Source organism: Xyrauchen texanus, chromosome 28 (genome assembly GCF_025860055.1).
Source record: "Xyrauchen texanus isolate HMW12.3.18 chromosome 28, RBS_HiC_50CHRs, whole genome shotgun sequence".
Classification (NCBI taxonomy): Eukaryota; Metazoa; Chordata; class Actinopteri; order Cypriniformes; family Catostomidae; genus Xyrauchen; species Xyrauchen texanus.
The window spans coordinates 6,687,220-6,712,183 of record NC_068303.1 but is presented as its reverse complement, the minus strand read 5'-3'; the positions used below and the strand labels follow the sequence as shown (position 1 = coordinate 6,712,183).

The 24,964-nt window shown below is 35.8% G+C and overlaps 1 protein-coding gene and 1 pseudogene across 2 annotated transcripts in view; one reads left to right on the top strand and one right to left on the bottom strand.

Moving 5' to 3' along the window:
• Positions 1 to 16,209, top strand: part of LOC127622124 (sorting nexin-9-like) — a 29,152-nt gene extending 12,943 nt beyond the window's left edge. The window contains exons 6-19 of one of the 2 annotated variants that reach the window (XM_052096064.1): positions 1,191 to 1,353; positions 5,316 to 5,454; positions 5,575 to 5,656; positions 5,747 to 5,872; positions 5,962 to 6,079; positions 6,197 to 6,327; positions 6,698 to 6,804; positions 6,884 to 6,987; positions 8,324 to 8,401; positions 9,012 to 9,088; positions 12,322 to 12,411; positions 12,587 to 12,701; positions 12,985 to 13,076; positions 15,018 to 16,209. In XM_052096064.1, coding sequence (XP_051952024.1) covers positions 1,191 to 1,353; positions 5,316 to 5,454; positions 5,575 to 5,656; positions 5,747 to 5,872; positions 5,962 to 6,079; positions 6,197 to 6,327; positions 6,698 to 6,804; positions 6,884 to 6,987; positions 8,324 to 8,401; positions 9,012 to 9,088; positions 12,322 to 12,411; positions 12,587 to 12,701; positions 12,985 to 13,076; positions 15,018 to 15,065 — 1,470 coding nt within the window. In that variant the 3' untranslated portion in view covers positions 15,066 to 16,209. The remainder of the gene's footprint in view (positions 1 to 1,190; positions 1,354 to 5,315; positions 5,455 to 5,574; positions 5,657 to 5,746; positions 5,873 to 5,961; positions 6,080 to 6,196; positions 6,328 to 6,697; positions 6,805 to 6,883; positions 6,988 to 8,323; positions 8,402 to 9,011; positions 9,089 to 12,321; positions 12,412 to 12,586; positions 12,702 to 12,984; positions 13,077 to 15,017) is intronic. The other variant, XM_052096065.1, reaches the window with a different exon arrangement.
• A 1,415-nt stretch (positions 16,210 to 17,624) lies between these two features.
• On the bottom strand, positions 17,625 to 21,014 carry LOC127622439 (angiopoietin-4-like; annotated as a pseudogene).
• Positions 21,015 to 24,964: the final 3,950 nt, after the last annotated feature.

Below are 24,964 nucleotides of genomic sequence, written 5' to 3'. Positions count from 1 at the left end.
TTGTCGTCGGATGTGAGTGGGCTGTTGTGTATTGAAAGTTTTTCAGATTAAATGACCTGTAGCCATAACTACATGTTTAAGATAATGGTACATGTTGCTTGTGTTAGAAATTGTGGTCATATGCACTTACTATGGCTTTGGCTGACCTCAACCAGTCGAACAAATATTGCATTTTTAGAATAGATTTACAAAGGTGATTTTTTTAATTTATTTTTTACTTTATTTGTGCTATTGTGTGGAAAGGAATGTATAAATCAATCAACATATACATTATCCTATTTCAACAGCAGATTTGGGCTAAGGGTAAAAAGTGCCACCAAAAACACTCCAGATATTTCAAATTTGGGGGCTAAAAAATGTCTCTAATGTAGTAAATTCCTCTGTTTTATTGTTTGTTTCTTTTAACATTTGATATATTTCAGAATATTCTATTATTTGCCTAGATCTGATCTTGTGCAGTGTTAATAGCCTATTTGGTGCTTATTTGATTATGTAAGTAACGGACAGAATTGTTCAGATTGAGAATATATTTAAATTAATTGATTATAATTAAGGTTTTGACATAAATGGGCGAGTTGTTGTGTTTTTTTTAAAATATATATTTAGGGAAAAATGGCCCAGAAAATCAACTCCAGGGAGAAAATATTGCCGCGTAAAGGAATAGTTCACCCAAAAATGAGAATTCTGTCATAATTTCCAAACTCTTATGACTTTCTAATGAAGAAAATCCAAAAGGAGATTTAAAAAAAAATATATATATATATAGCTTGGTCTGCCTTTTCAATATCAGTATCATAAAAGTAGTCCATGCGACCTCTTATTTTTTTTTATTTTTTTTATTTATTTTTATTTTTTTCATTTTTTTTTTTCACAAAGTCTTGGTGGTTTCTCACTTCTTTTTTTTACTTTTAAGTGAGGAACTATCCACTGCTTTTTTCCGCAATATTCATTAAAACATCTCCTTTTGTGTTCTGCATTATAGAGAAAGAGTTTGGAATAACATGAGGGTGATTAAATTATGACAGAATTGTAATTTTTTGGAACTATCCAAAAGAAAAATTTTATAATTCTGACACAGCAGGATGGTGATATGTTCTGCTTTCCTGAAGTCTGTGACCAATCACAGGTTGGTATTCTTGTAAAATAATATTTTCTTACACATTCCCTTTTCTCTATTTTTATTTTTTCAGACGAGTAATGGTAATGACCCGTGGGCAGGGTTTGATAATAACGCCTCTGGTGGGTTTTCTAATAACTGGGCAGCTCAGCCAGAGGGCACAGAGACTGGCAAAAGCAGCAACAATGCGTGGCAATCAGGGGGGCACGGGCATCCGCAGGCCTACCAGGGTCCAGGTAACTTTACCATTAAATGTGAAATGTGTCATTACTGCACCACTAGCATTCACCAAACGCGATTTGTGAGAGTAGTTACTGTTTTCAAACAGGTTTCCCAAACACTCACCCCAATCTTACATTGATCAGACAAACAGATATTTCGGTATTCTTAGAGACAGTATTTTGCACCGAATCCACTATGCATTTTTAGAAATGTATACCTAGCATCCATGTATTTCATGCATGCATATTGTATAATACAGAATAGCATAAGAAGTATGGTAGTATGCTTTTCTAAACATACTGTAGCCTAAATATGTAGCAGCAGTTTTCCTGTTTGTAGTGATAAAGATACAACTGCCATAAAAGTCCAGGAAAAACACTAGTAAACTTGCAGAGTTGCTTAAAAAAAGGCAAGGTTGCTGAGTCAAGTGTTCAGGTGTAATTTAAACCATATAACCATTTAACCCAAATAAGTGGCAATTAAAAAAAGGCCTGTTGCTCTTACTGTTGCTCTTACTGTTGCTCTTTAGTGCGATTGAAGAAGCACAGTTCTTCGATTTGGAATGGTAAAGGGAAAACTTTGTTAAACCTTGTGAAAGTTGTGAACAATATGGGTGTGGTTAAGCTTTCATCACTTTAACTGTGAGTCATATGCTAGGGTAAAGTTTGCCAACAAAGATGATGTCATTCCTGGAAGGTTTGCAGTTTTTGTTTCTGAGTTTCTTAGAGGCTGGAATTCACCATGTGTTGTTAAAAAAAAGCAGCTTAATTTGTTCCTATTCTGCTTAGCTTGCCAGTTTGTGTCCTATAAAACTAGAGAGGGGAGGCAGACAGATTTGTTTTCACAATGTTTTTTTCCAAAGAACATCTGCTGGTTTATACCCAGAAGTAATGTGAAATTTTTTTCATCACATAGTCCTAAAATCAGAGGAATTAAATGTGGAATTAAGTTTGATTTCATGTATAATGACAAATTATCTTTTCCCTTTTATTTTTTTCAAAGACATTTACCCTTACCCATGTCTTATTGATCTCTCAGGTAAACTATAAAATCTTTTTATAGTTTAGACTTTTTGATGTGGTTTTAATAACAAACTGCATGAGCTCGACAATTGCCAGAAACTCACAAGAATGTGTGTGTTAGTGCTTTGTTTAGGATTTGTTTGTTTTGAATTTTGGTCTTTATTTAAAGCTGAAGTGTGTAGTTTCTATGCCACTCGCCTCATCAAACGAAATTGCAAAAATGGTTGTTTTCACACAGGTTTCTTAAATACACTGCCCTTCTGCCATTGATCAGATAAATAGATAGTCCTACCCTGAAATCGCACCATTGGTTAAGACAATGGGGTGGTTGGGAGGCTCAAACGAGCAGAGCAATGGTTTGAAAGCCCACAGTGTTTACACTTTTAAGGGAAATTAACCTACAAATGGCTTATTTTATAACAGTGATGCACCGGTATGAATTTTTTGTCGATAACCAAATTTAAACAAAACCGATAGACTGATACCAATATTTTGTCGCTTACCATATTTTGCCAGTAGATCCCAGTTTTGCGTTGAAAAAATTCAGAGGCATCAAAGCTATTTTATCGATCTAACAATAAATAATTTCCTTCGAACATGGATCGGATCTGTTGAACACATAACATGCCAAAACGGATGCAAGCTACAATAAAAGAGGAATACAAGATAAAAAAGATGAATTATAATATCGTGACAATTGATGTGGGGAAAAAAGGTTCATATGTACTTCTAAAAAAAATTCCACTGCTGTTCAAATGTGAAATCACATTTGATATGTTATGATCGAACTATACAAATTAATATTATCCATATTCAACATGCCTTCCTTTTTTTGGATTTCATTTATTTTGGTTGGTGTTTCTTTATATTCCACACAAATAGATGGTTGTAAACTTTATACAGTGCAATACATGTAAGTCATTCATTTTATATACATTACTGTGCAAAAGTTTTAGGCACACATTTTTTTTCACAAAAGCATTTCTCTTAAGATGCTTATTTATATCTTCAGCTTTATTGTCAATATGAAATATAAACCATAGACTTCTAAATCATTCATTTTGTAAAAAGAATAGAATAGAAGAACAGATCCCCCCCGTGAACACTTAGTCTGAGATTACATAAAGAGACAGCCTTAATAGATAGAAGAACTGTTGCAAATTCTCCAAGAAGCTTTGGACATCCTATCTGCCAACAACTAAGGAAAACTGTGTCCAGGTGTACCTAGGAGAATTGCTGCTGTTTTGAAGGCAAAGCTGGTCACACCAAATATTGATTTAGCTTTTTTGTTTACTGGACTTTGTATGATGTTCATGATAAATGAAAACTATTTATGGCATTATTTTTGATGAAATCCTCACTTTGCAACATTTTTCACAAGGGTCTAAAACTTTTGCACAGTACTGTATATACGTGTGTGTGTGTGTGTGTGTGTGTGTGTATACACGCATCGTTTTCATGCCTGTGATCAATATGATGTTTTATTTAGTCAATAATTGGCTGATATATATCAGTGGCCTATACATCAGTTCATGTATCACTACTTTATAATCATTTCTTCATATTAAGATGGGTTAATAGAAATTGTTTTAACATAGAATTAAGTTACACACTTCAGCTTTAAAGGAATAGTTCACCCAAAATGAAAATTCACTCATCCTCATGCCATCCAAGTGTGTATGATTTTCTTTCTTCTGAAGAACACAAAGATTTTTAGAAGAATATCTCCACTCATTTGGTCCTTGCAATAATTCCTAATAATTCCATACATTTATGTAGCGCTTTACATAGCTAATGGATGATGCGACGGCAGCCATAGTGCGTCCACCAGCTATTGGTGGGGAGGAGAGAGTAGAGTGATGTAGCCAATTCAGGGATGGAGATTAATACAAGGCCATGATATATGGGGGTCAATGGAGGGAATTTGGCCAGGACACCGGGGTTACACCCCTACTCTTTACGAGTAGTGTCCTGGGATTTGTAATGACCACAGAGAGCCAGGACCTTGGTTTAACATCTCATCCAAAGGATGGTGCCTTTTTACAGTATAGTGTCCCATCACTATACTGGGGCATTAGGACCCACACAGACCATAGGGTGAGCACCTGCCCTCTCTAATACCACTTCCAGCAGCAACCTTGGTTTTCCCCAGGAGGTCTCCCATCCAGGTACTGGCCAGGCTCAACCCTGCTTAGCTTTAGTGGGTGATATGGCTGCCTAAAGTGAATTGTGACCAACAGTTTGAAGCTCTAAAAGGTCATAATGGCAGCATAAAAGTAATCCAAAGACATGTGTTCTGAAGTGATATAATAGGTGTTGGTGAGAAACGGATCAATATTTCAAATACATTTTTTCTATCAATCTCCACATTAACTTCTTGTTTTTGGCGATTCACATTCTTCATGCATATCATACCACTTACTAGGCAGAGAGATAATTTATAGTAATAAAGGACTCACCCACATTTATCATATCGCTTTTGAAGTGTCCAACATTTTTATGGATTACTTTTATGCTGCATTTATTTGATTTTTGGAGCTTAAAAATGTTGGTACTCGTTCACTTGCATTGTATGGACCTGCAAAGCTGAAATATTCTTCTGAAAATATTTTTTTGTGTTCAGCATAATGTCAGTCATACACATCTGTGATGGCATTAGGGTGCGTAAATAATGAGAGAATTTTAGTTTTTGAGTGAACTATTCCTTTAATACAAGTTCAATTTAAATGTCATTTTTAACCCATGGTCAGTTTTCTGTAGTGACATGTAGTTTTGACATCATTGTAAGATTTCAACAAGATGCAAAGAGAATAAATTGATCTCAGTCATCCTGTGAATCTCATTAAACTTTTATATCCAAACCATATCGGATTTGTACAAACTAACACGTGGTTCTTGCTCTCACAGTTCTGTGCTTGGTGTGAAGGAATGTAATGAGTGTTAACTGTTTGTAGGTGCTGAAGATGATGATTGGGACGAGGAATGGGATGATGCAAAGTCATCGGGAGGCTACGCTGAATCTGAGGCTGGAGAGGGCGGGGCTATCAACAGAGGCGGAGCTCATGGCTCATCAATGAAAATTGCCCTTAACAAGTAAGACACATGGCTCAAACTGTGTCCCAGTATTTACAACACAGATTTGACACCTCCATTTCAATCACAGATTTTTTTCTGGTTTAATTATGTCCCTTGTGTGGTGTGTCCTCTGTATAGATTCCCCGGTTTCTCTAAATCAGGTCCTGAGTTGTACCTCCTGTCCAAACAGACCTCCAAAGGAAACAAGTTGCCTGTTTATGTAAGCCACAAATTCACTTTATTTTACTAAGACTTGCTTTTGTATTTATTATTGCATTAAGATTTGCCATGACTATATACTGTATTTCAGAGAGGAGAAGTTGGGCCAGTATGGGCCTATCCAGAAGTTCAGTTGGACTGTGTTGTCGCTGACCCTAAAAAGGGCTCCAAAATGTACGGCCTCAAGAGTTACATTGAGTACCAAGTCATGCCCACTGTAAGTACAGGCACTATCAGGTTCAAATACTTAAGAGCTTGTTATTAGTCAATTCCAGATGCATTTTATGGTGTTAAATGCTTTCGCAGACCACAAACAGGCCCGTCAATCACAGATACAAGCATTTTGATTGGTTGTATGAAAGGCTTTTGGATAAATTTGGCTCGGCAATCCCAATTCCATCCTTACCTGACAAGCAGGTGACAGGTAAGCACATTTTATTGATTGATTCGCTGTGATACACCGCCACGTGTAGTTGCTACAGAGACATTTAAAACAAAAATCGGTTGTAGCTGATTAACCCCACCGCCTTTTGGCTTTTAGGGCGGTTTGAGGAGGAGTTTATTAAAATGCGTATGGAAAGGCTTCAGGGCTGGATGACGCGAATGTGTCGGCATCCGGTGGTCTCCAGCAGTGATGTTTTCCAGCTCTTTCTCACCTATAGAGATGAGAAGGTAATGATAACTGATATGTCAACGCTGAACCACTTTTTTTTTTTTTTTTTTAAATGAAACCTTATATTTGTTTTATTACCTATAATTTGAGAGTCCCTTTCCGTGTGCCAAAAAAAGTAACACCATGTTTTTTTGGAGGTCTACAATGGTAATGCATTGTAATGCCATATAGTAATCATTCTGTACCAAAAGTACCTTAATTTTACCCTTTGAAACCATCACTGTACCATTGTACTGCCACATTACATTTTTGTAATAGCTATCATCCCCAAAATGCTGTTTAGGAGACTTGATAGTGTTAATGTTATTTTTTTTTTTTGCAGTCTACACACCTTTTTTTTAATGAAATGAACTGCTGTTTTTTTTTCAGGATTGGAAATTTGGAAAGAGAAAAGCAGAAAAAGATGAGAATGTTGGCGTGATGATCTTTTCTACGATAGAGCCTGAGGGACTACCAGACCTGGACCTGGTTGAAGTGTGAGTCCTACACCCCACTATGGATCTCTTTGACTTTGATTGTGAAAGTTCTCCCAGTGATGTTTTCTGTTATCTTCAGAGAGCAGAAGTGTGAGCAGTTCAGCCGTTTCACTAAGACGATGGATGATGGTGTGAAAGACTTGCTGACGATAGGAAACGAACACTGGAAACGGTGTACAGGACGTGAGTATCACTCATTATAGGAATAGTTCACTCAGAAATGAAAATTCTCATAATTTACTCACCCTCATGCCATCCCAGATGTGCATGACTTTCTTTCTTCTACAGAACACAATTGAAGATTTTTAGAAGAATATCTAAATTCTGTTTGTTCATACAATGCAAGTGAATGGTGACCAAAACTTTGAAGCTCCAAAAAGCACATAAAGGCAGCATACAAATAATCCATCAGACTTCAGTGGTTTAATCAATGTCTTCAGAAGCTATCCAGTCAGTTTTGGGTGAGAACAGGCCAAAATGTAATTTTTTTTTTTTTCTATAAATCTTGACATCAGCCGTCTCCTTGGTTATCATGATTTCAAGCTTGATTACATTTCCTAGTGACATCTAGCACTCTGCATATGCATCAAGCACTAGGAAGTGTACTCTATCTTGAAATCATGATCATGCCTAAAGACTACAATGGCAAGGTGTACAGTGAAAAGTGAGTTTTATATTTTGGTGTGTTGTCACCTAAAACCGATTGGATTGCTTGAGAAGACATTGATTAAACCCCTGGAGTCATATGGATTACTTTTATGCTGCATTTGTGTGCTTTTTGGAGCTTCAACGTTTGGTCACTATTCACTTGCATTGTATGGACCTACAGAGCTGAGATTCTAAAAATATTTGTTTGTGTTCTGCAGAAAAAAAGAAAGTCCTACACATCTTGTATTGCATGAGGGATTTTATTATAATTAGAGAATTTTCATTTTTGGATGAACAATCTCTTTAAGGCCCTTGAAAGCAACTCTAACTATACTGCCGTGCAAAGGCAAAACGTAGTAGCTACACATTTTAACAAAATTTACCGATATTGAACTATGATCTGTCCTGTGACCGGTGGATTGTGTAAATTTCAGAAGCTACAACATCCACACTTTAAAGCTATTTTTCTCACTTTAGTGTTGTAGTTACTGCATTTGAACTTGTAGACCTTTTATTATTTGTCATGTAGTTAGCAGTTTTTATGCAAAGTAAGTTACAGAACCCTTCTGGCTGGGATAGTCCCTGTTTATAACAGTTCTCCATTTAAAATATTTGGCAAAAGTATTAAAAACACTTTGAGAACCAAGTTAACAAAAACCAAAGTGAACAAAAGTATAACTGTACTGGAAAAGAAGTGCAGTGAGCTGTTCATAGTTTTCACAAAAATAAAATTCAGACTTTTACATTTATTTTTAATGTGTGGGTGCATTGTGATTTTAATTTGGTTTATTAAACATCTCTACAAATTATTATCATTTTTTTTTTTAGACTTGTTGGACTAATTTTCCATTATATTTGTCTTTTGTTTTAGCCCTGCCAAAGGAATATCAGCGGATAGGCAAAGCATTTCAGAACCTTTCATCAGTGTTCACCAGCAGTGGCTATGAAGGTATCTGAAAATAGTGCTTCCTATTACTAAAGAAATCAATGTTGATAAATATGGTTTCTTCTCTTTTTTTAGCATCTGCTCTAGTACTGCGAAACTGTTGAACACTTAGTTCCTTGTTAATGTTAAGTAGCATATTTTCGTTGCAACTTGTACTTTATAATTTGCATAGACCGCCACCCTGAATGATTCTGGGCTTAAAGCTGAAGTGTGTCATTTCTGTGCACTAGCATCACCAATTTGAATTGCAAAAATAATTTATATTTTCAAACCGGTTACCCCAAACTCTCACCCCATCTTCCATTGTTTGAGCAAACAAATTGCCCAGTCCCAAATTCATGCCATGTTTTGTCTGGCTTGGTCGGTATGCTTAAAAAACACAGAGCAATGTTTTGATAGAGCCACAGTGTTTACATTATTCAGGGGAATCTACCTATAATGAATGATTATAGTTGACTATGCATATAAAGCTGGGATAGGAAAAGAGTTTTATCCTAAAAAAATTCCTGGGTCACCCCTGCTTGAGATTAAACCTGCCGTTTTAGTGTCCTAGATGTTTGGCCATCTGTCTTCCATTATTACTCTGAATGTGTGCTTCTGTTGTGGCTTGCAGGAGAGGCTACACTCACCGATGCATTGACAGCAGCAGGAAAGACTTATGAGGAGATCGCTCAGATGGTGGCAGAACAGGTACAAAACACCTTCACAATATATATTTGCACCCTGTTAACATTTTTGCCAGTTATCTCTTGTTGAGATGCTCAATCATCAAAGTGTTTGTTGGATAAACTTGTGATAATACAGTGAACTTAGAAAAATGATTTAGGTGAAATCAGAAATATAACCACATCACACTCATGCATTCGGATTCCCAGCATGCACTGTTTTTAATTATGCAAATAGCAGTGTTACTGTGTTCATTTTCCTTTTTACGGTTTGTTGTTTATTTATGCTTTTGTTGATGTGTTTGTCACTTTGCCGTTTGTCATGTAGCTTATCTTTTTACTCGATGTGTTTGGTGATTGTCACCATCATTTTGATTTGAGTGTGAAGTGTTGAGGCCCATGCGTGTCTCCTTGACAAGTCTGAATATGATAGAAGGATCAAACGTTAATCTCTGACCATCAACTGACCATTTACCATCAAATGACATTTGACCTCTGACAGTGGTATACAGTAAATCAGTTGTTGTTGTTATTAGTAATATTAAATCGTAATATTGGGAACTGCTGTATTCAGTTTGAATTATTTGAAGGTGATTGAGCTATTTCTAAAAAGTAATTAAAAAAAATATATATAGATTTAAGTCAACTTTGTTCTGGTTAAACAACTTTCCCTCTTAAGTTGACTTATCTTAAAATGTGAACTTTTTAAGTGAATATGTTTATTGTTACATCTGTACCTGCTGACTCTTAAGGCTTTACCTAAATCTTTTTAGGGTCTAAATACAGTGTTTTTTACCGGCTGGCTTGTAGGTGGTTGGAAATCATAATTGTCTGTGGGTTTTTTCAGCCGCTCTCTTATGTGTCTCTACATCTATTTAGCTTAATGCTTTATTCAAATTCATCCTTGTCAATGACATATGCTATGAATGAAATCCTAGTTGTTGTTGTTGATTGGTCTCCAAGCTGCGACCATTGAAAACACTTGTCTGGTAAGTGTCCTCTGGCGCCAGTGTAGCCTTGAATATTTTTAGAGCTCTGTCAACCCTTTTCTTATCCAGTAGTAAAGTAGTACACATCTTTACAGATATGCATTTTTAAACTGTGTTATTTTTAAGTACAAAGGATTTTTTTTTAACTGTGCTGCCATATTTCTTATCGAAACAGGAAGTTGGTGTTTTTTTTTAATAGCCTTTGAAGAATTGCTGTTGCTAGTTGATGACCGGGTATTAGGAGGAGGAACATTCTCATTAAGGCTAAACGGTCTTAAAACAAGATACATTTACTTGACAAGCAAAATGCCATAATACTGTATGTAGTAAGGTTTATGCTTAAAACAAGAAAAAACTAGATTAGTTGCCAATCGGGTAAGAAAAAGTAACTTGTTTCAAAGGCCAAACTATTATTATTTTTTTTCTTACTCCATTGGCTTTTTTTTTTTTTTTTTTTTTAAGAATAAAGTTTATAAAAATGTATCAGAATTCTTTGAAAACAAGACAAGATATCTAACAGTTTTTCTTTGTCATGTATGCATATCTTGTTTTAAGAATATATAGACATTTGTTCTGGAAAACAAGTTAAAATACTAATAAAGGAATGTATTTTTTGGTGTATATGCTCCTGCATACAAGATGAATCATGAATATTTTTGGTCTATTTCCTGGAAAAGGTAACGTTGTAAATGTGTATACACATGTTTATGTTCTAAAAGTTTATTTGGTCAACTTTGTAGAGAACACTAGTTTCAAAGCTAACAGAGATGGACTAAAAGCAGCAAAAGTTGAATTTTGACTTCATGGGATTTCTTTCAGATTCAGTTTCTGATGATCTCTGGGATCGACGATGGTCAGAGTGATCACCAATAGCTGATGCCTTTGACGATTTCAAAACAATATTTGGCTAATTTTCCCATGTATTAAATTGTTGTTATTATTATTAGGCTATTATTATTATCAAATTAATATTACAAATAATTTTACAGACACGTGCTTAAAAAAACTCACTTTATTATATTATTAAGAACAGATGACAGAAAAGCGTCTATGGGCATGAGTGCGGTACAGTTAGTTTTATATTTGACATTCGTTTGACATTCGTGACGTTAAACTCTCCATGCAAATTACATTTTCAAGCCAAACCAACTTGGGCATGCATGAATAGGTCGTCTTTGGCGTAGCATAAAGCTGAATTTTAAAAGATATATTTTTTTTCATACAAAATTTATTGGCCCTATAAATCAATTAAACAATTTAACCATTTGATATTAAGACATCACAAAAATATTAAATGTTTTAAAAAATATATAAGGCTCTGTTTGTGGAATTTACATTTCTATATGTTTTCAAATAAATTTAGTGTAAATGTTTGTAATAATCTAATTCCATTATAGTGCTATATCGCACTCTTCCTCGTGTGATATTGCTTTAATATCCAATTACATTGGTGTGATTGGTGAATAATACATTTTTTAACGTTGCTGGTTCAAAACAAATGATGTGTCCAAGCCTAAGTTAGTAATTCAAAAAATGTCACTTCAGAAATAGTTTCACGGCTTGTGGTGTTTCTAACAAGTTATTGGATAAATGTGTGTGTGTGAATGAGAGAGAGAGAGAGAGAGAGAGAGAGAGAGACGGATCGTGTGTAATCATCTGTTGCCACACCCAAGCAGAGATGCTGTCAGCTTTCTGAAGATCAGCTTTCTTAGTGGAAAAATAGAGTCCAAGAGGGGGTAATTCTACCTATTTTGCAGTAGCCGGTGTGCGTAAGAGTTGATCACTATAGAAACCACAATGTCCTCCGCCATTTTAAACAGCACCCATTGTGTAAAAACCTTTTAGTTGTGACTTTTTTTCATAGTGACCTTTTTGTTTTTTTTTGTTTTTTCAAGTGATATTTTGTCTCTCCTGTTTAACTGCACTGTTTTAGTTTGATATTTCTCCTACAGTTAACATATGTTTGCGTCTAATTACTGCTTGCACGTTTGAGAGTATGTACACGTGCAGGTGCAAGCAGTAATTAGACGCAAACATATGTTAACTGTAGGAGAAAATATCAAACTAAAACAGTGCAGTTAAACAGGAGTTTTACATCTAAAAGAAATGTTGGGGTGTCACAATATGAAATAAAACAAATGTAGATTCACATTTATGAAAGTATGAGAGTGCCATAAGGGTTTTGTTAGCATTTGAATGAAGTGACCCTGGATAAGTGTTGTGCCCTGCCTGGTCTATCACTCTGTTTTGTCTTTCTTTCTTCCTCTAGCCCAAGAAAGACCTTCACTTCCTCATGGAAACCAACAATGAGTACAAAGGTCTACTCGGATGCTTTCCTGACACCATTGGAATTCACAAGGTAAACACGAGAGAGGGAAAACTATTACTTGTATTATTCAAACTGACTGGTCTGCCAACAGACTAGCTTCACACAGTCCTTATAGACAGAGATATTTAGAAATAGCAATTATACACGCAAATATTAATGATCAATATGGATAACTGGCTTTTAAATATTCTGTTTATCTTTACAGGCTGCCGTAGAGAAAGTAAAAGAAGCAGATAAACTAGTGGCCACAAGTAAAATTACCAATTCAGACAAAGTCACCATGGCTAAACGCGCCAGCACGATGTCATACGCTCTGCAAGGTATTGTAACACACACATACAGGGGCCCCCTAAAGTATTTGGATAGTCAAGCCACAATTTAAATATGTCAAATTATCAAAGCAGGTGATACCTGCAAACAACAGATGCTAGTGTTATTAACTTTTCTGATTAATTTTAAACTGCTGGTTACAAGCTTCTTTTTAGTGGATGTGTGAAGTCAGTTCTCCTCAAGTTCACACAGGTGTCCTAACAGAGTAACCACAGGTGTACTTTATCATATAAACTTTGGAAATATTTGTATATTATTTGTGCTCTTCTGCAGCGGAGATGAACCACTTCCATAGCAACCGTATCTATGACTACAACAGAGTGATGCAGCAGTACTTGGAGCAACAAGTGAAATTCTATGAGACGGTAAATTGTCTAAAACATTTGCGAAACCCTCAGCTAAGATAGTTTACCTAAAATAAAAATTTAGTTCTAAAAAGTTTTTTTTCCCTTCTATTGAGAACAAAAGGAGATTTTTTTGCAGAATGTCCTGGTTGCCCTGTTCCGTACATTGAAACTGAAAGCAGCTGTCATGCTCCTAAAAGGACAAAGAATCAGTGTAAAACTAGTCCATACGTCACATCAAATGCATTTGGCATGTCTTGTACAATTGGGAAACACCAGGTTTAAATGTGCACAAGTGTGAATGATGAGAGCTATGGCAGAGGGAAGATTTTCAGTGAATAACAACTTAAATTTCAGTTTGCTCCGAACACAAAAAAATATATTTTATGGCATCAGAATACTTGGACAAGTTTTATGGACTAATTTTATGGTGCTTTTTGGAGCTTGACCGCTACTGGTCACTAGGGATGTGTATTGATACAGTATTCGATTCTGATTCACAAGCTCTCGATTCAATTCCGATATAGATTCAAATGGGTATATTTTAGTTATAATGTCCCTTTTTATTAACATCTGAAAAAACTCTCTCCCAGCCAGTGCTGTTAAATATACAGGGGACCTTCTTATGAAGTACATTATGAAAATATAAATTTTACAAATTATATTTTATTTTTCATCATTTTGGTCACATTTTGACTTTTTAATCCTTGTATTCAATCAGTAAATTAGATGTTATATTTTGTATATACTTTTTTTGCTACATGTTTATTGTTTAAATTGCACATTTAAGTATTTACATTGATTTGTTGAGCATGTACCGGTACTGTCTCTTTAACAAAGCCAGCATTTCCTTCTGTAAATGAGCAAATGTTAACGAGAGAGGACTCGAATGGCTTTATCTCATCTGTGCCATGCATGATTAGAATTAAAGGTTTATTTTTTAGTTGTATTTGATCAACAACTGACTGTAGAGAACAGAAAAGTTATTAGAGACATTATTCAATGATTAATGGGTCGCATGGATCTCGTCTTTGGACACACGTTAAACGGAACAATTTGTACTCTCATCATTCAATCACTGGTGAGTGAAATATAAACCAGCCAGTTGCCAAATATTTACATTTTAGTCACATTGCATGAAATTTGTGATTGATTTCCTCTCTAAAAAGATGGATCTTGGAATTTAAGAATCAATATAAAGATTGTTCAAATGAAGATTGCACTGTATCCGAAAATAAATATTTTTCCCTACCCCTACTGGTCGCTGACACTTTTAACGTGGAAAAGAGTTGCATGGACATTCTGCTAAATATCTAACCCTTTAAAGAAGCTTGGAAAAAAAAATATTCAGGTCATGAAAAACCTGGAAATATCAGTTACATATTTGGAATTTGTGATTTTCCAGGCCTAGGAATGTCATGCAAATGAATGACATTTTTAAAAGTCATTGAAAAGTTATGCAGGGATGCAAACTACTCCCAGTTCAGCGGAAGTCCCTAATTTTCCCTAATTGTTTGGTAAATTTTTCAGCATTTTTCTTATTAAAAACACTTGAAAGGGTTACTTTAAGCTTAAAAACTTAAAGCTTTAAATACAACAAATATCTGAAAATATAAATCTATAACACCTATGACTTTTTCACCTCTCATGAGTTTGCATCCCTTGTTAGACATTACTACAGTATATATAGTGTATATATAATACATATATCTATATTATTATTATTATTATTAGTTCAGTTTAAAAATGTCTCAGGCTAGAATTTGCTCTAAAAAAGTGTTTAAAATCCTTGTCCAAAACTCATGAATGACTACAAAATCATGAAAATTAATTGATCAAAAGGTGTGGGATCCCTGTATATTAACATTCATACAAGTGTGCCGTTAAACATTAGATGAATGCAAAATAATTCAAATTCGAGAGCTTTTGTTGAAAAGTCATTAAAACGTCTTGTTTTCACAGATTGCAGAGAAACTACGACACGCTCACAGTCAGTTTACCACGATGTAAAGATGGAGGAGTAACTGCCTACAAACTGCCTCACTCTTTCATTTTCTGTTCCTCTAACATTATTTCTGTCGCTCTTTTTCTGTTCCTGTTATTTGTGTCATGATGTCACTTGTGCCATGTAAAGATCCTGTCAATCTCAGGCCAAAGATAGTGTCTTAGAAAAAACAAAATATTATTTTGTGAGTCCCGGCCAGCAAAAGTTCATTGGGGTAACAGCAGCAACAGATTGTCTTTAAAGAATGAGATAATGTCAGGGGCTTCAAGAATTATAATTATCTAATATTGATCTATGAATTTATTACTGTGAATGGATGTTTCACAGTCTCTTTCATTAGTCAGTTATGTGTCTGTCTGTCTGTTGTTGTGGTGTAAGGTGAATATGAGAGATTAATTATCTTTTAGCAAGTTGTAACCGTATAAGACAGGTTCATTCACCTTTAAGCAAGTGGCCTAAATATATTTTTTTGTTTTAAGAATAATCGCTCTCAATTTTGTTAGAATAATGCGTAAAACAAGAATACATTTTCTAATGGGGTAAGAACAATAAACTTAATTGAAGATATAGTCTCTGAAAACAGGTTTTGATATTTTATGCAGTTCTGCTTCTCAATTAAATTTGTCTAGGTTCAAAAATGTGTTGATACTTTTTACTGGAAAACGAGGCCAAGCCTAGTTTCACTGTGCCTTAATTTTATAACTTTATAAGAAGCCTTTCAAATGCATTATTCTGTTCGTAGTGTGTAAATGCCAAAATAACACATGAAAATAATATTGATTTCAAGGGTTTTGGAGATGATACAGGGGGGCTGGTCCTTTTTCCAAATTACATGTATTCATGCATTCTTCCCAAAGTCAAATTACAAACCGATATTGCTTTGCTTTGTCAAAAACTGATGTTTCCACCTCGGTGCCATTATCACATATTTCTTATCCTGTAAGAATGAAATTATACTCTAATGCATGTTCACCAATTGTTTGTATATTTTTATGTAAGCAGTGTTTGCAAGTCTTTTGCACACAGAATGACAAACATTTTGAAATTGTGATTTAATAAATACTGATTTGTACTTTTTATGATGCCTTTTCTTTAGCTACTTCAGTCCCATTTTATTTCTGTATTATGATGTATTGCTGAGTGATAAAAGATAATCCATTAAAAAATAATGTGGGGCGGCGCTTGATTTTGTTTCTCAGGAAAAGTGGGCGTTCCATAACTGAATAGAAATCTGAATGTGCGTTTGCAGTGGATAATATTACTAATTACTTCTCTAAATCAGATTACTGATTACTTAATCTAAAAATTATTTACATTACAAGATATTTTCAATTCATGTTACTTTCGAAATGGTTTTCCATTCAATTTCAAAATGTCTATTTCCTAATTCATTGTGAAATGCTAATAGACGTGAGTATGAATTCATATTTTAGATGTATTATACAGTACATGTTACTTAAGTGCAATGTAATAAATTGAAAGTCTGTATCTGGGATGGATTACCGACTGGGCCAATATGGCCAGTGCCCAGGGGCCCTTGACTGACCGGGGGGCCCTGGGGTTTAAGGTTGCGGGATCCCCATGCTCGAGAACCCATCAACAATGAAAACAACATGTTGTTAGACCTCATCCTGCCATGGGCACCATGCCTGTTTAATGTTTTCTGTATAATAGACTCATGAACAGAGATATTAACCTTTAGCTGTCATTCTAGGGTTCTTTTTTTTACCTCATTGATTATTCTGCGATGTGCCCTTTTGAGTCATCTTGGCTGGACTGCCACTTCTAGGGAAAGTTGCCACAGTACAAAATAGTCTCCATTTACAGACAATTTGTCTAGCTGTGGACAGATGAATATCTACGTTCTTTGAGATAAATTTGTAATAAGGAAACTTTACAGTAATCCACCAGGGGTAAGATGGGGCTACGTTCACTGATAGTTCACAGTTTCACCCTTGCAGTGTTTGAAGTTGAACCTTCAACCTTTTGGTTACAAGCCCAGATCTTGTTCACATTACACCGTGGCTCTGTTCCAAAATCTAGTGCACTGTCAATATAGGCAATTGCCTTGTAAGGCAGCATTCTAACTGAAATGTGACATCATAAGTGACTGATTTGATTTCAGAGTTTGAATTTGGCAGTAACCTGTTGCTAAACTAAGAGTATGATACTCTAATAAGAAGAAAAATACTTGGCATACACGAATACTGGTTATCATATTTCTTATTTTATTTAAATGAAACAGAACTTTTTCATATTGGACAATTTTACCAACACTTTTAAGTACTGCAGAAAATATATATTTACTTCTATTTTGGATGGTTGTGTCTAGAAGGGAACCCTCGAACCGGGAAAATTCTTGTGAGTCGCATGTGACATTCATACAGTTTATCTTGAGTCCCACAGAAAATCTTCCCCTAACCTTCACCCCAACCCTAAACCTACCCTTAACCTTAGTAGCTGCAAACACGACTCTCGAGACTTTCTGAGATCAAAGGTTCCCTTCTAGACAGGATGGGTCATCTTGGATGGATTTTTTTCACTGGACTAGCAATACGTGTAGGATACATGTGATGCTGGCTTGGATTTTGGCCAGAAGAAGGTGACTCCGGAGGCCATGTAGTTATCATATTTTATATATTACCATGGGATAACTCTTTTCAGTGATTGATGTGCTTCACCTAAAACTATGATAAACAGCATGTTTGTATTTGCCACTCCAGTCCTCCATGTTGATACGGATTGTGTAGTCTCTCTGACTGCTTAGGTTATGGATATGTTCATTTCCCAGCCAGTATTCCGTGTGCAGGTCCCCAAATCTCTCTTTATACTCCCAGCTCCGGTCAAATTTACCAGAGCCATTTTTCCTCCGTTGAATCACAGTCCAACCGCCACCTGCAAAAAAAATGTGACCGACACTGCGCATGTGCTCAGAAGTCCATTAGTGTGTTTATATGAGAGGAAATGTACACTGTAGCATTCAACAATCAAATCTTTTTTTATTAGTTTAATGGACATACCAAGTCATTTCGTTTTCATATTATGACCATCACAATTATACTTATGGTCAGAAAGCATTTTGCAGGTCATCAAAAATATATTTGCGCATCCTATTTTCAGCCACAAAAAGTGCCTCAAATGTCCCACTGGTGCAATTTCAGTAAAAACAGAAGCCTCATCAGACTTATAATGAACCTCCAAATCACTTCTCTTATAAGAGGTTTTGATCTGATAAGCTAGGTTACTCTCCAAAATTCCCATAAACAGTGTAAAAATAAAACGTGTTTCATCCACAATAGGTGACACAAAATGATTCTGTCATAATTTACTCACACTCATGTTGTTCCAAACCTTTATGACTGACTTTCTTTCATGGGACTGCAACAGGAGAAATTCTAAAGAATGCAGATCCACAGAAGATAGAAAGTCATAGTAAATGAGTAAATGAAATATTTTCATTTTGGGGTGAACTATCCCATTAAATATAATGTATCTGTATCCATATCACAGTAGACTTCCACAGGCCCTCCCAGTGAGGGCACCACGATCTGGATCCCAGACTGCTGCACCTCTGGATTTGTAAACAAATTTTAATTATATACAAAAAATATTGCCTAAGGTGCCAGCAATTGTTTATTAAATGTAAATGTTTTAAAACCTGTTTAATGATTTGTCACCCTCTGTTGGTCAATTCCAGTAACTGTCTATGGCTTTATGTTGGCTAAAAGCATGGAGACTTGAGGCTGAAGTGTGTAATTTCTGCACCACGAGCATCATCAAATTTACAATAATTCTTTCTCAAATCATTTGTAGGTTGATTTCACCTAAATGTGTAACACTGTGCCCATCCAGTCTAACACGGCAACATTGGCTCTACCAATATTGTGAGTTTGGTGCGGGACCACCTGTTTGTCCAACCAATACAAGGTGGGGGTGTTTTCTGGAATCTGTTAGGAAACAGTGATTATTTGTGAAATTTGGTTTGATGATGCTAGTAGCAGAAACAACACACTTCGATTCAAACCAGCTACAGAATGAAACTTTTCCATATGAAGGTTTTGCCAATTGCTAAAAGTGGCCTACTGGCATACAGGGATGCAGGGCTTCCTGCGCACGGGGCTGGTGCTAACTATGTTGATCATGCAGCCCGGGTTACGTCTGACTTTTTCCACCAGTAGGGATAAGTTATGGATCTGAGCCTGAAGATCATAGATGAAGGAGCCTTGAATATGCAGCAGGGTTGTGGCTTTTGTGAATTATTGAATTTTTTGCTCTTCACTTTGTGAAAAGCCACATAGAAAAATATCACGAGTCCCATACATTACATGCAAAAAGTCAAGAACGATTCAGGTTAGCTTTACAGAAAGACATTTTCAAGAGGCTGAGACAAGAGCTTTAGTTGATTGTGTGTTTGCGTTAAAATGCAAGAGAGAAAAGGAAAAACAGAGCAGATCTAGGCATGTGGTTGTGAGCTGTGAATCATCCCAGCATTTAACACTGCACGAAGAGCTTATGGGTGTATACTAATGAAGGCACGTGCACGTGGAGAGAGGGAAGCACTCCTGTGATAATCTCATTAGTTCTCAGGTAAAGCAGACTTCAGACAACTAAATCAAGCCGAGTTGGACGAAGCCACAAGGAATGATCACGTGCACTCAACACCATTTATTAGCATTTTTTTAACATGGAACTAATCAATCAAATCACTTTTATTGTAGCAAACCTACCCCTAACCCTCGCCCTTACTAACCCTTCTTAATCAGTCAAGCTTCCCGATTCCCTGATTAAATATCTAACCTTTGTCACATCTGGCCTGACCTATTCTCATGCCTCCAGACTTTTGATATTTTCTGGCAAAGACTTTCCATTATAAGGTACAAATCACTTCACTACCTTTTAAAGATTCAATGCCACAAACCTTGCAAACTTTGCCTTATCCAACAACTAGTTCTTCCTCGAAAGCTCTTATTGTAGTACCCTTGCATCTTTTAAACACATTTTTTTCTTGTGGACTAATGTATAAATTGCAATCCCAGAAATTGTGCGTGGACAGCCAATCAGTCTGGAACTTGGGATTTTGGAAAACATTTTCTTTTCTACAAAATCGATCAGACAATCCATGAATGGCCCCTGAGGCTAGGACTATGCAAGGATAAATGTCGCATCTTTCACAACATTCATCATGCTAATGTTAAAGTGGTGAGCAAAGTTGAGTCAACAATCATGGAAAAAAGGAAATTAAAATCCATAACATTTTCCCACTGTACATTCTTTGACTCACCTGTAGTTCTAACACTTTGACTCGATGGCGGTGTTTGCGAAGCTCCTCCTGAAGTTCGGACATAGTCTCCTTCAAGGCCAGAATCTCCTGTTTGCATTCTTCGTTCTCATGAAGCCAGTAGGAAACCTCATCAGTACAGCGGAACATGTCTGGACAGCGCAGGTCATCCAGTTGAGGCAAAGTGGCCATTAGTCGACACATCCCATCTTCCAAGATCTGATTGCTGTACTCCCCACATTAAGAGGTACTGACCCGGTGTGTGTGAAGCGAGTGGTCATTATCGCTCGCACCTGTTACCAAAAAAGTACGGCCAGCGAGAATAGCAGGAGAGGCCTTCCCTCCATATGTTCGACATGACTGGCCCCCCTTTCCAACTTTTTGAAAGGACCCTGGGGTAGAAGTCCAGGGTACGAGCTCTCTGACCTCCAGTCTCAAATGTTGGGGACTAACTTGTCACAGAAGTATGCTGTTACATTTACAATGATTCAAGTTCAATGTTATGGAGTTAAAGATGAGTGCAGAAATTGCTAATATCTAAAACGACAACAATCAGTCCATCCTGTTACTTTCTAAATGTTTTGTGGTTGAATGTAACAGGGTTGAAGATCAGTATAAAAATGGCTAGTACTTAAAACAATAACAATCAGTGCACCCTTTTACATTCATGTTTCATGTTGAATGTTACAGGGTTGAAGATCGGTGCAGAAATGGCTAATACCTAAATTAACAACAACCAGTCCAACCTGTTACTTTCAAAATATTTTGTTTGTATGTTACAGGGTTGAAGATCAGTGTAAAACGGCTAATACTTAAAACAACAACAGCAACAAATGCACCCTTTTACATTTACAATGTTTCTTGTTGAATGTAACAGGGTTGAAGATCAGTGTAAAACGGCTAATACTTAAAACAATAACAATCAGTGCACCCTTTTACATTCACGTTTTGTGTTGAATGTTATGGGGTTGAAGATCAGGGTAGAAATGGCTAATACCTAAAACAACAACAACAACAAATGCACCCTTTTACATTTACAATGTTTCAGGTGGAATGTTACGGGGTTGAATATGAGTGCAAAAATGGCTAATACCTAAAACAACAACTATCATTTTCAGTTAATATTTTTGTACTTTGTTATGAGAAAAATATCACAGTCTCAATTTTTTAAATATATATATATATATATATATGTATATATATATATGTTGGTACAGAGTTGAAATTTTAGGTTATTGAAGCTTGATAAGATCAATATAAGTGTAAATATAATTTAATACCGACAAGAAATGAAATATTACAATGTGATCCAAATGACTTTGATGATGTCACTGCCTCAGATGACAGAAAGATTAACCCAATTTTTAAAGGGGGGAAATGTCACTGCATAAATGAGTTGAAGCAGAAGTTAGGGACAAAGACAAATTTTGTATTGTCTTGTAAAAAAAAAACTGCACAAAGCATTATATTTGTATTTGAATTAAAGCTAAAGCTATATTTCTTAGTACTATATAGTATAAAAATGTATTGGAATGAACATGCAAAATTATTATTTTAAGGGGTTCTAAAGTGTGACATTTTAATTCAAACTACACATCACAGAGCTATAGGTCAACTATCAAAAATTACACCGTACTGAAGACGATATTTGGGTTTAAGCTTAATGGAAAAAAGACATGATCTGTCATAATGTCTCTTAATCTCAATGTGATATTTCAAATAAATCCCACACAAACATCTTTAGCCACGTCCCTGCTCTTATATAATCCCGATTGAGGAACAGGTTAAGGTGCTTTGGTGACCTGTGCAATTTTCTATTTGCTTACATGGATAGAACTCAGCTGCAGTGAAAGTATTTAACCTCGAAGAGCATGAGCATGCTAAGAATTGGTGATGTAGGTGTTTTGAGACGATAACAGCCATTGCAAATTTACTCATGTATATTAAAGGTATGTAGTGATATCTGTTGAGCTTGAATGTATACAGTTGCCCCAAATGCAGTTGGACACTTAAATCACACTTAAAATGTAAAAATGTCATTGCATTAGATAACCAAGAGACATAAATTCTGATGAAGTTATATGCGATAAGATTTTTTCAAACCCACTACTCTACCAGGTTGTCATGGGTGTGATTGGCTGTGCCATTTTTTGTGCCATTTACTTGAACATTTGATACTTAAGTACATTTAAAATAATTTAATTTAATACATTTTCAAAGTATTTTATCATGAACCACTTTATTAAATCACAGTTTTACTTGAGTCAAATTCATAAAAGGTATCTTTACTTTTAAGTATGATGAATGGAAACTTTCTTCAACTGCAACTTGGTTTTATATTTTGTTGTACTTTATATGCAATAAAAACCATACATTTTTATAAAGTGTGGCTTTAGTGTGCAAATACTCCGTTCCCCTTTACGCAAACAGCACAAGATCATCATTAGGGCCCTTAGATACTAACGTTATCCTTCCAAAACATGTGCTTACTAAATATTTTAGCCAAATTGCTATCCCTGTCACGTGAAGTACAAAAAGGGTTCTGTCACTATGGGTGGATTGGGGGGAGCCCTCCAAACGCATGTGCACTGGGGCCTAAGAGGACTATTATCTGGCCCTGTACCAGCCCTGCCTCCTACTTTGCCAACAACTGGAGCAGACCTGTTAATACTAAAGTATCACACCATCACTTAAAAAATAAAAAAAATAAAGAAACTTGTGTTTCTGACCCAAAGTCAATGAACTAGACAAACAGGGGATATTCTGAATAAGCCAAACCACATTAGAGTGCACTGCATGAGCCCTTCTGTTCTCACATCCTGCAGTATGAATAAGTATAATGCTGAGAATGAATCATGATGATAAAGCACAACATCCCATGCCTTGAAGATACATTTTGATTAGACGAGCATGAACACAGTCTACAACCTGTTTTTTTTAGGGCGTTTCATTTGCCCAGGACACCAAACCTCATGCATCATATAATCTCACCTGAGAGATTTCTCAAACTGTTTCCAAACTGTTGACGTACTTTTGAATCATCAAGTTACGATCAACCACATTAACACCGCAGTGGTAACAGTCAATATTTGCCTCCATGAGAGGTCAATTTGCAACTATGCTCTATAGGGAAATAGTTCATGCTATAAAAAAAAACGCTTTAAAAAGGTTCATCTTTACCTGTTTCCAGTGGTGGACGAAGTACACATACCATGTACTTGAGTTAAAGTAAAGATACTCAAGGTAAAATATTACTCAAGTAAAAGTAGAAGTGCTGCCTTTAAAAATTCACTTGAGTAAAAGTACAAAAGTATTTGCCTTCAAATGTACTTAAGTATCCAAGTACTATGACTTTTTATGGCCATAATGTCCTATTATAATTTGTCACAAGACTCTTGCTTAACTCAGTCTACATGAAGACTAATGTCACTCTTGGCACACCAATCTATTAATAATATGACATTAATTAGTCAGATGTGTGTGTGTGTATGTGTATATATATATATATATATATATTTGAATTTAATACATTTTTTGTGTGTTTAATTTTGGAGGGAAGGGACTGTTCCCATAAGGTATAATACATTTACAGTATTTACTGTATATATTTTCTCGAGCGTCTATGGTCATAATTATTAACATCCTAATGTTATGATACATTCACATAAACCTGCACAATGCCATTAAATATAAATATATATATATATATATATATACATATATATACACACACACACACACACACACACGCGCAGCACACATACATAGATATATATATATATTCTATGTTATGGTAGCAGCCAATTTCCTCCAAAATTAAACACAAAAACGTATTAATGCAGTGTTTCTGCTACTCTCCAGAAAAACAATGCTATTATATGCAAGTCATTGTAGTGTCAACATAATAAGCAATGTACATTATGCGTCAATATTTACCGATAATTGCTGCAATAATAGCTGCTGCTCTCTGCCCCGCTTAAAATCATTGGCAACGCAATTTGTTTGGAACTATTGAGAGCTACACGAATCACGTGACCGCGCAGCGGCGAGATCACTGTCGCAACCGTCTATGTTCGCAACTCTCATATTTAACGGCCCTGGGGTGCGTTTCCCGTACAACAACGTAACTTGCTGCTCCACTACCGTAGTACGATGCACTGTTGAAGAAATCAACTTGCTAGTCACGACTGTTTCCCAAAACCATATTGTCGCAAATTGGTTGTTCAACCACGTTGGTTAATGATGTCACACATGTGGTGGATTAAAAACTACTTTTAATGAATCTGTTCGAATTAATGATCGAATTAATGCTAGATGTTTTGCTATAAATTACGGACATGTCATCTGAGGACTCTCTCATATTTTTCTCAGTTATTTGCTTTATTTCCAGATTCAATCATAGGCTCGTTCTTACGCACTAGAGCACGTTCACACATGCGCACTCTTCAAAAACGGTGCTTTAAATCTATTGACAAACTAAAAGACATAAAGGACATTTGTATGTCTTCTAAATAAAAGATACTGATTGTACTGAATGTCATCTTGCTTATTTGGCTCAAGATAATAATTTATTGAGCCCACATGTTATAATAACAAGAAACTCTGCTTCTAACCACAGGTCGAGAG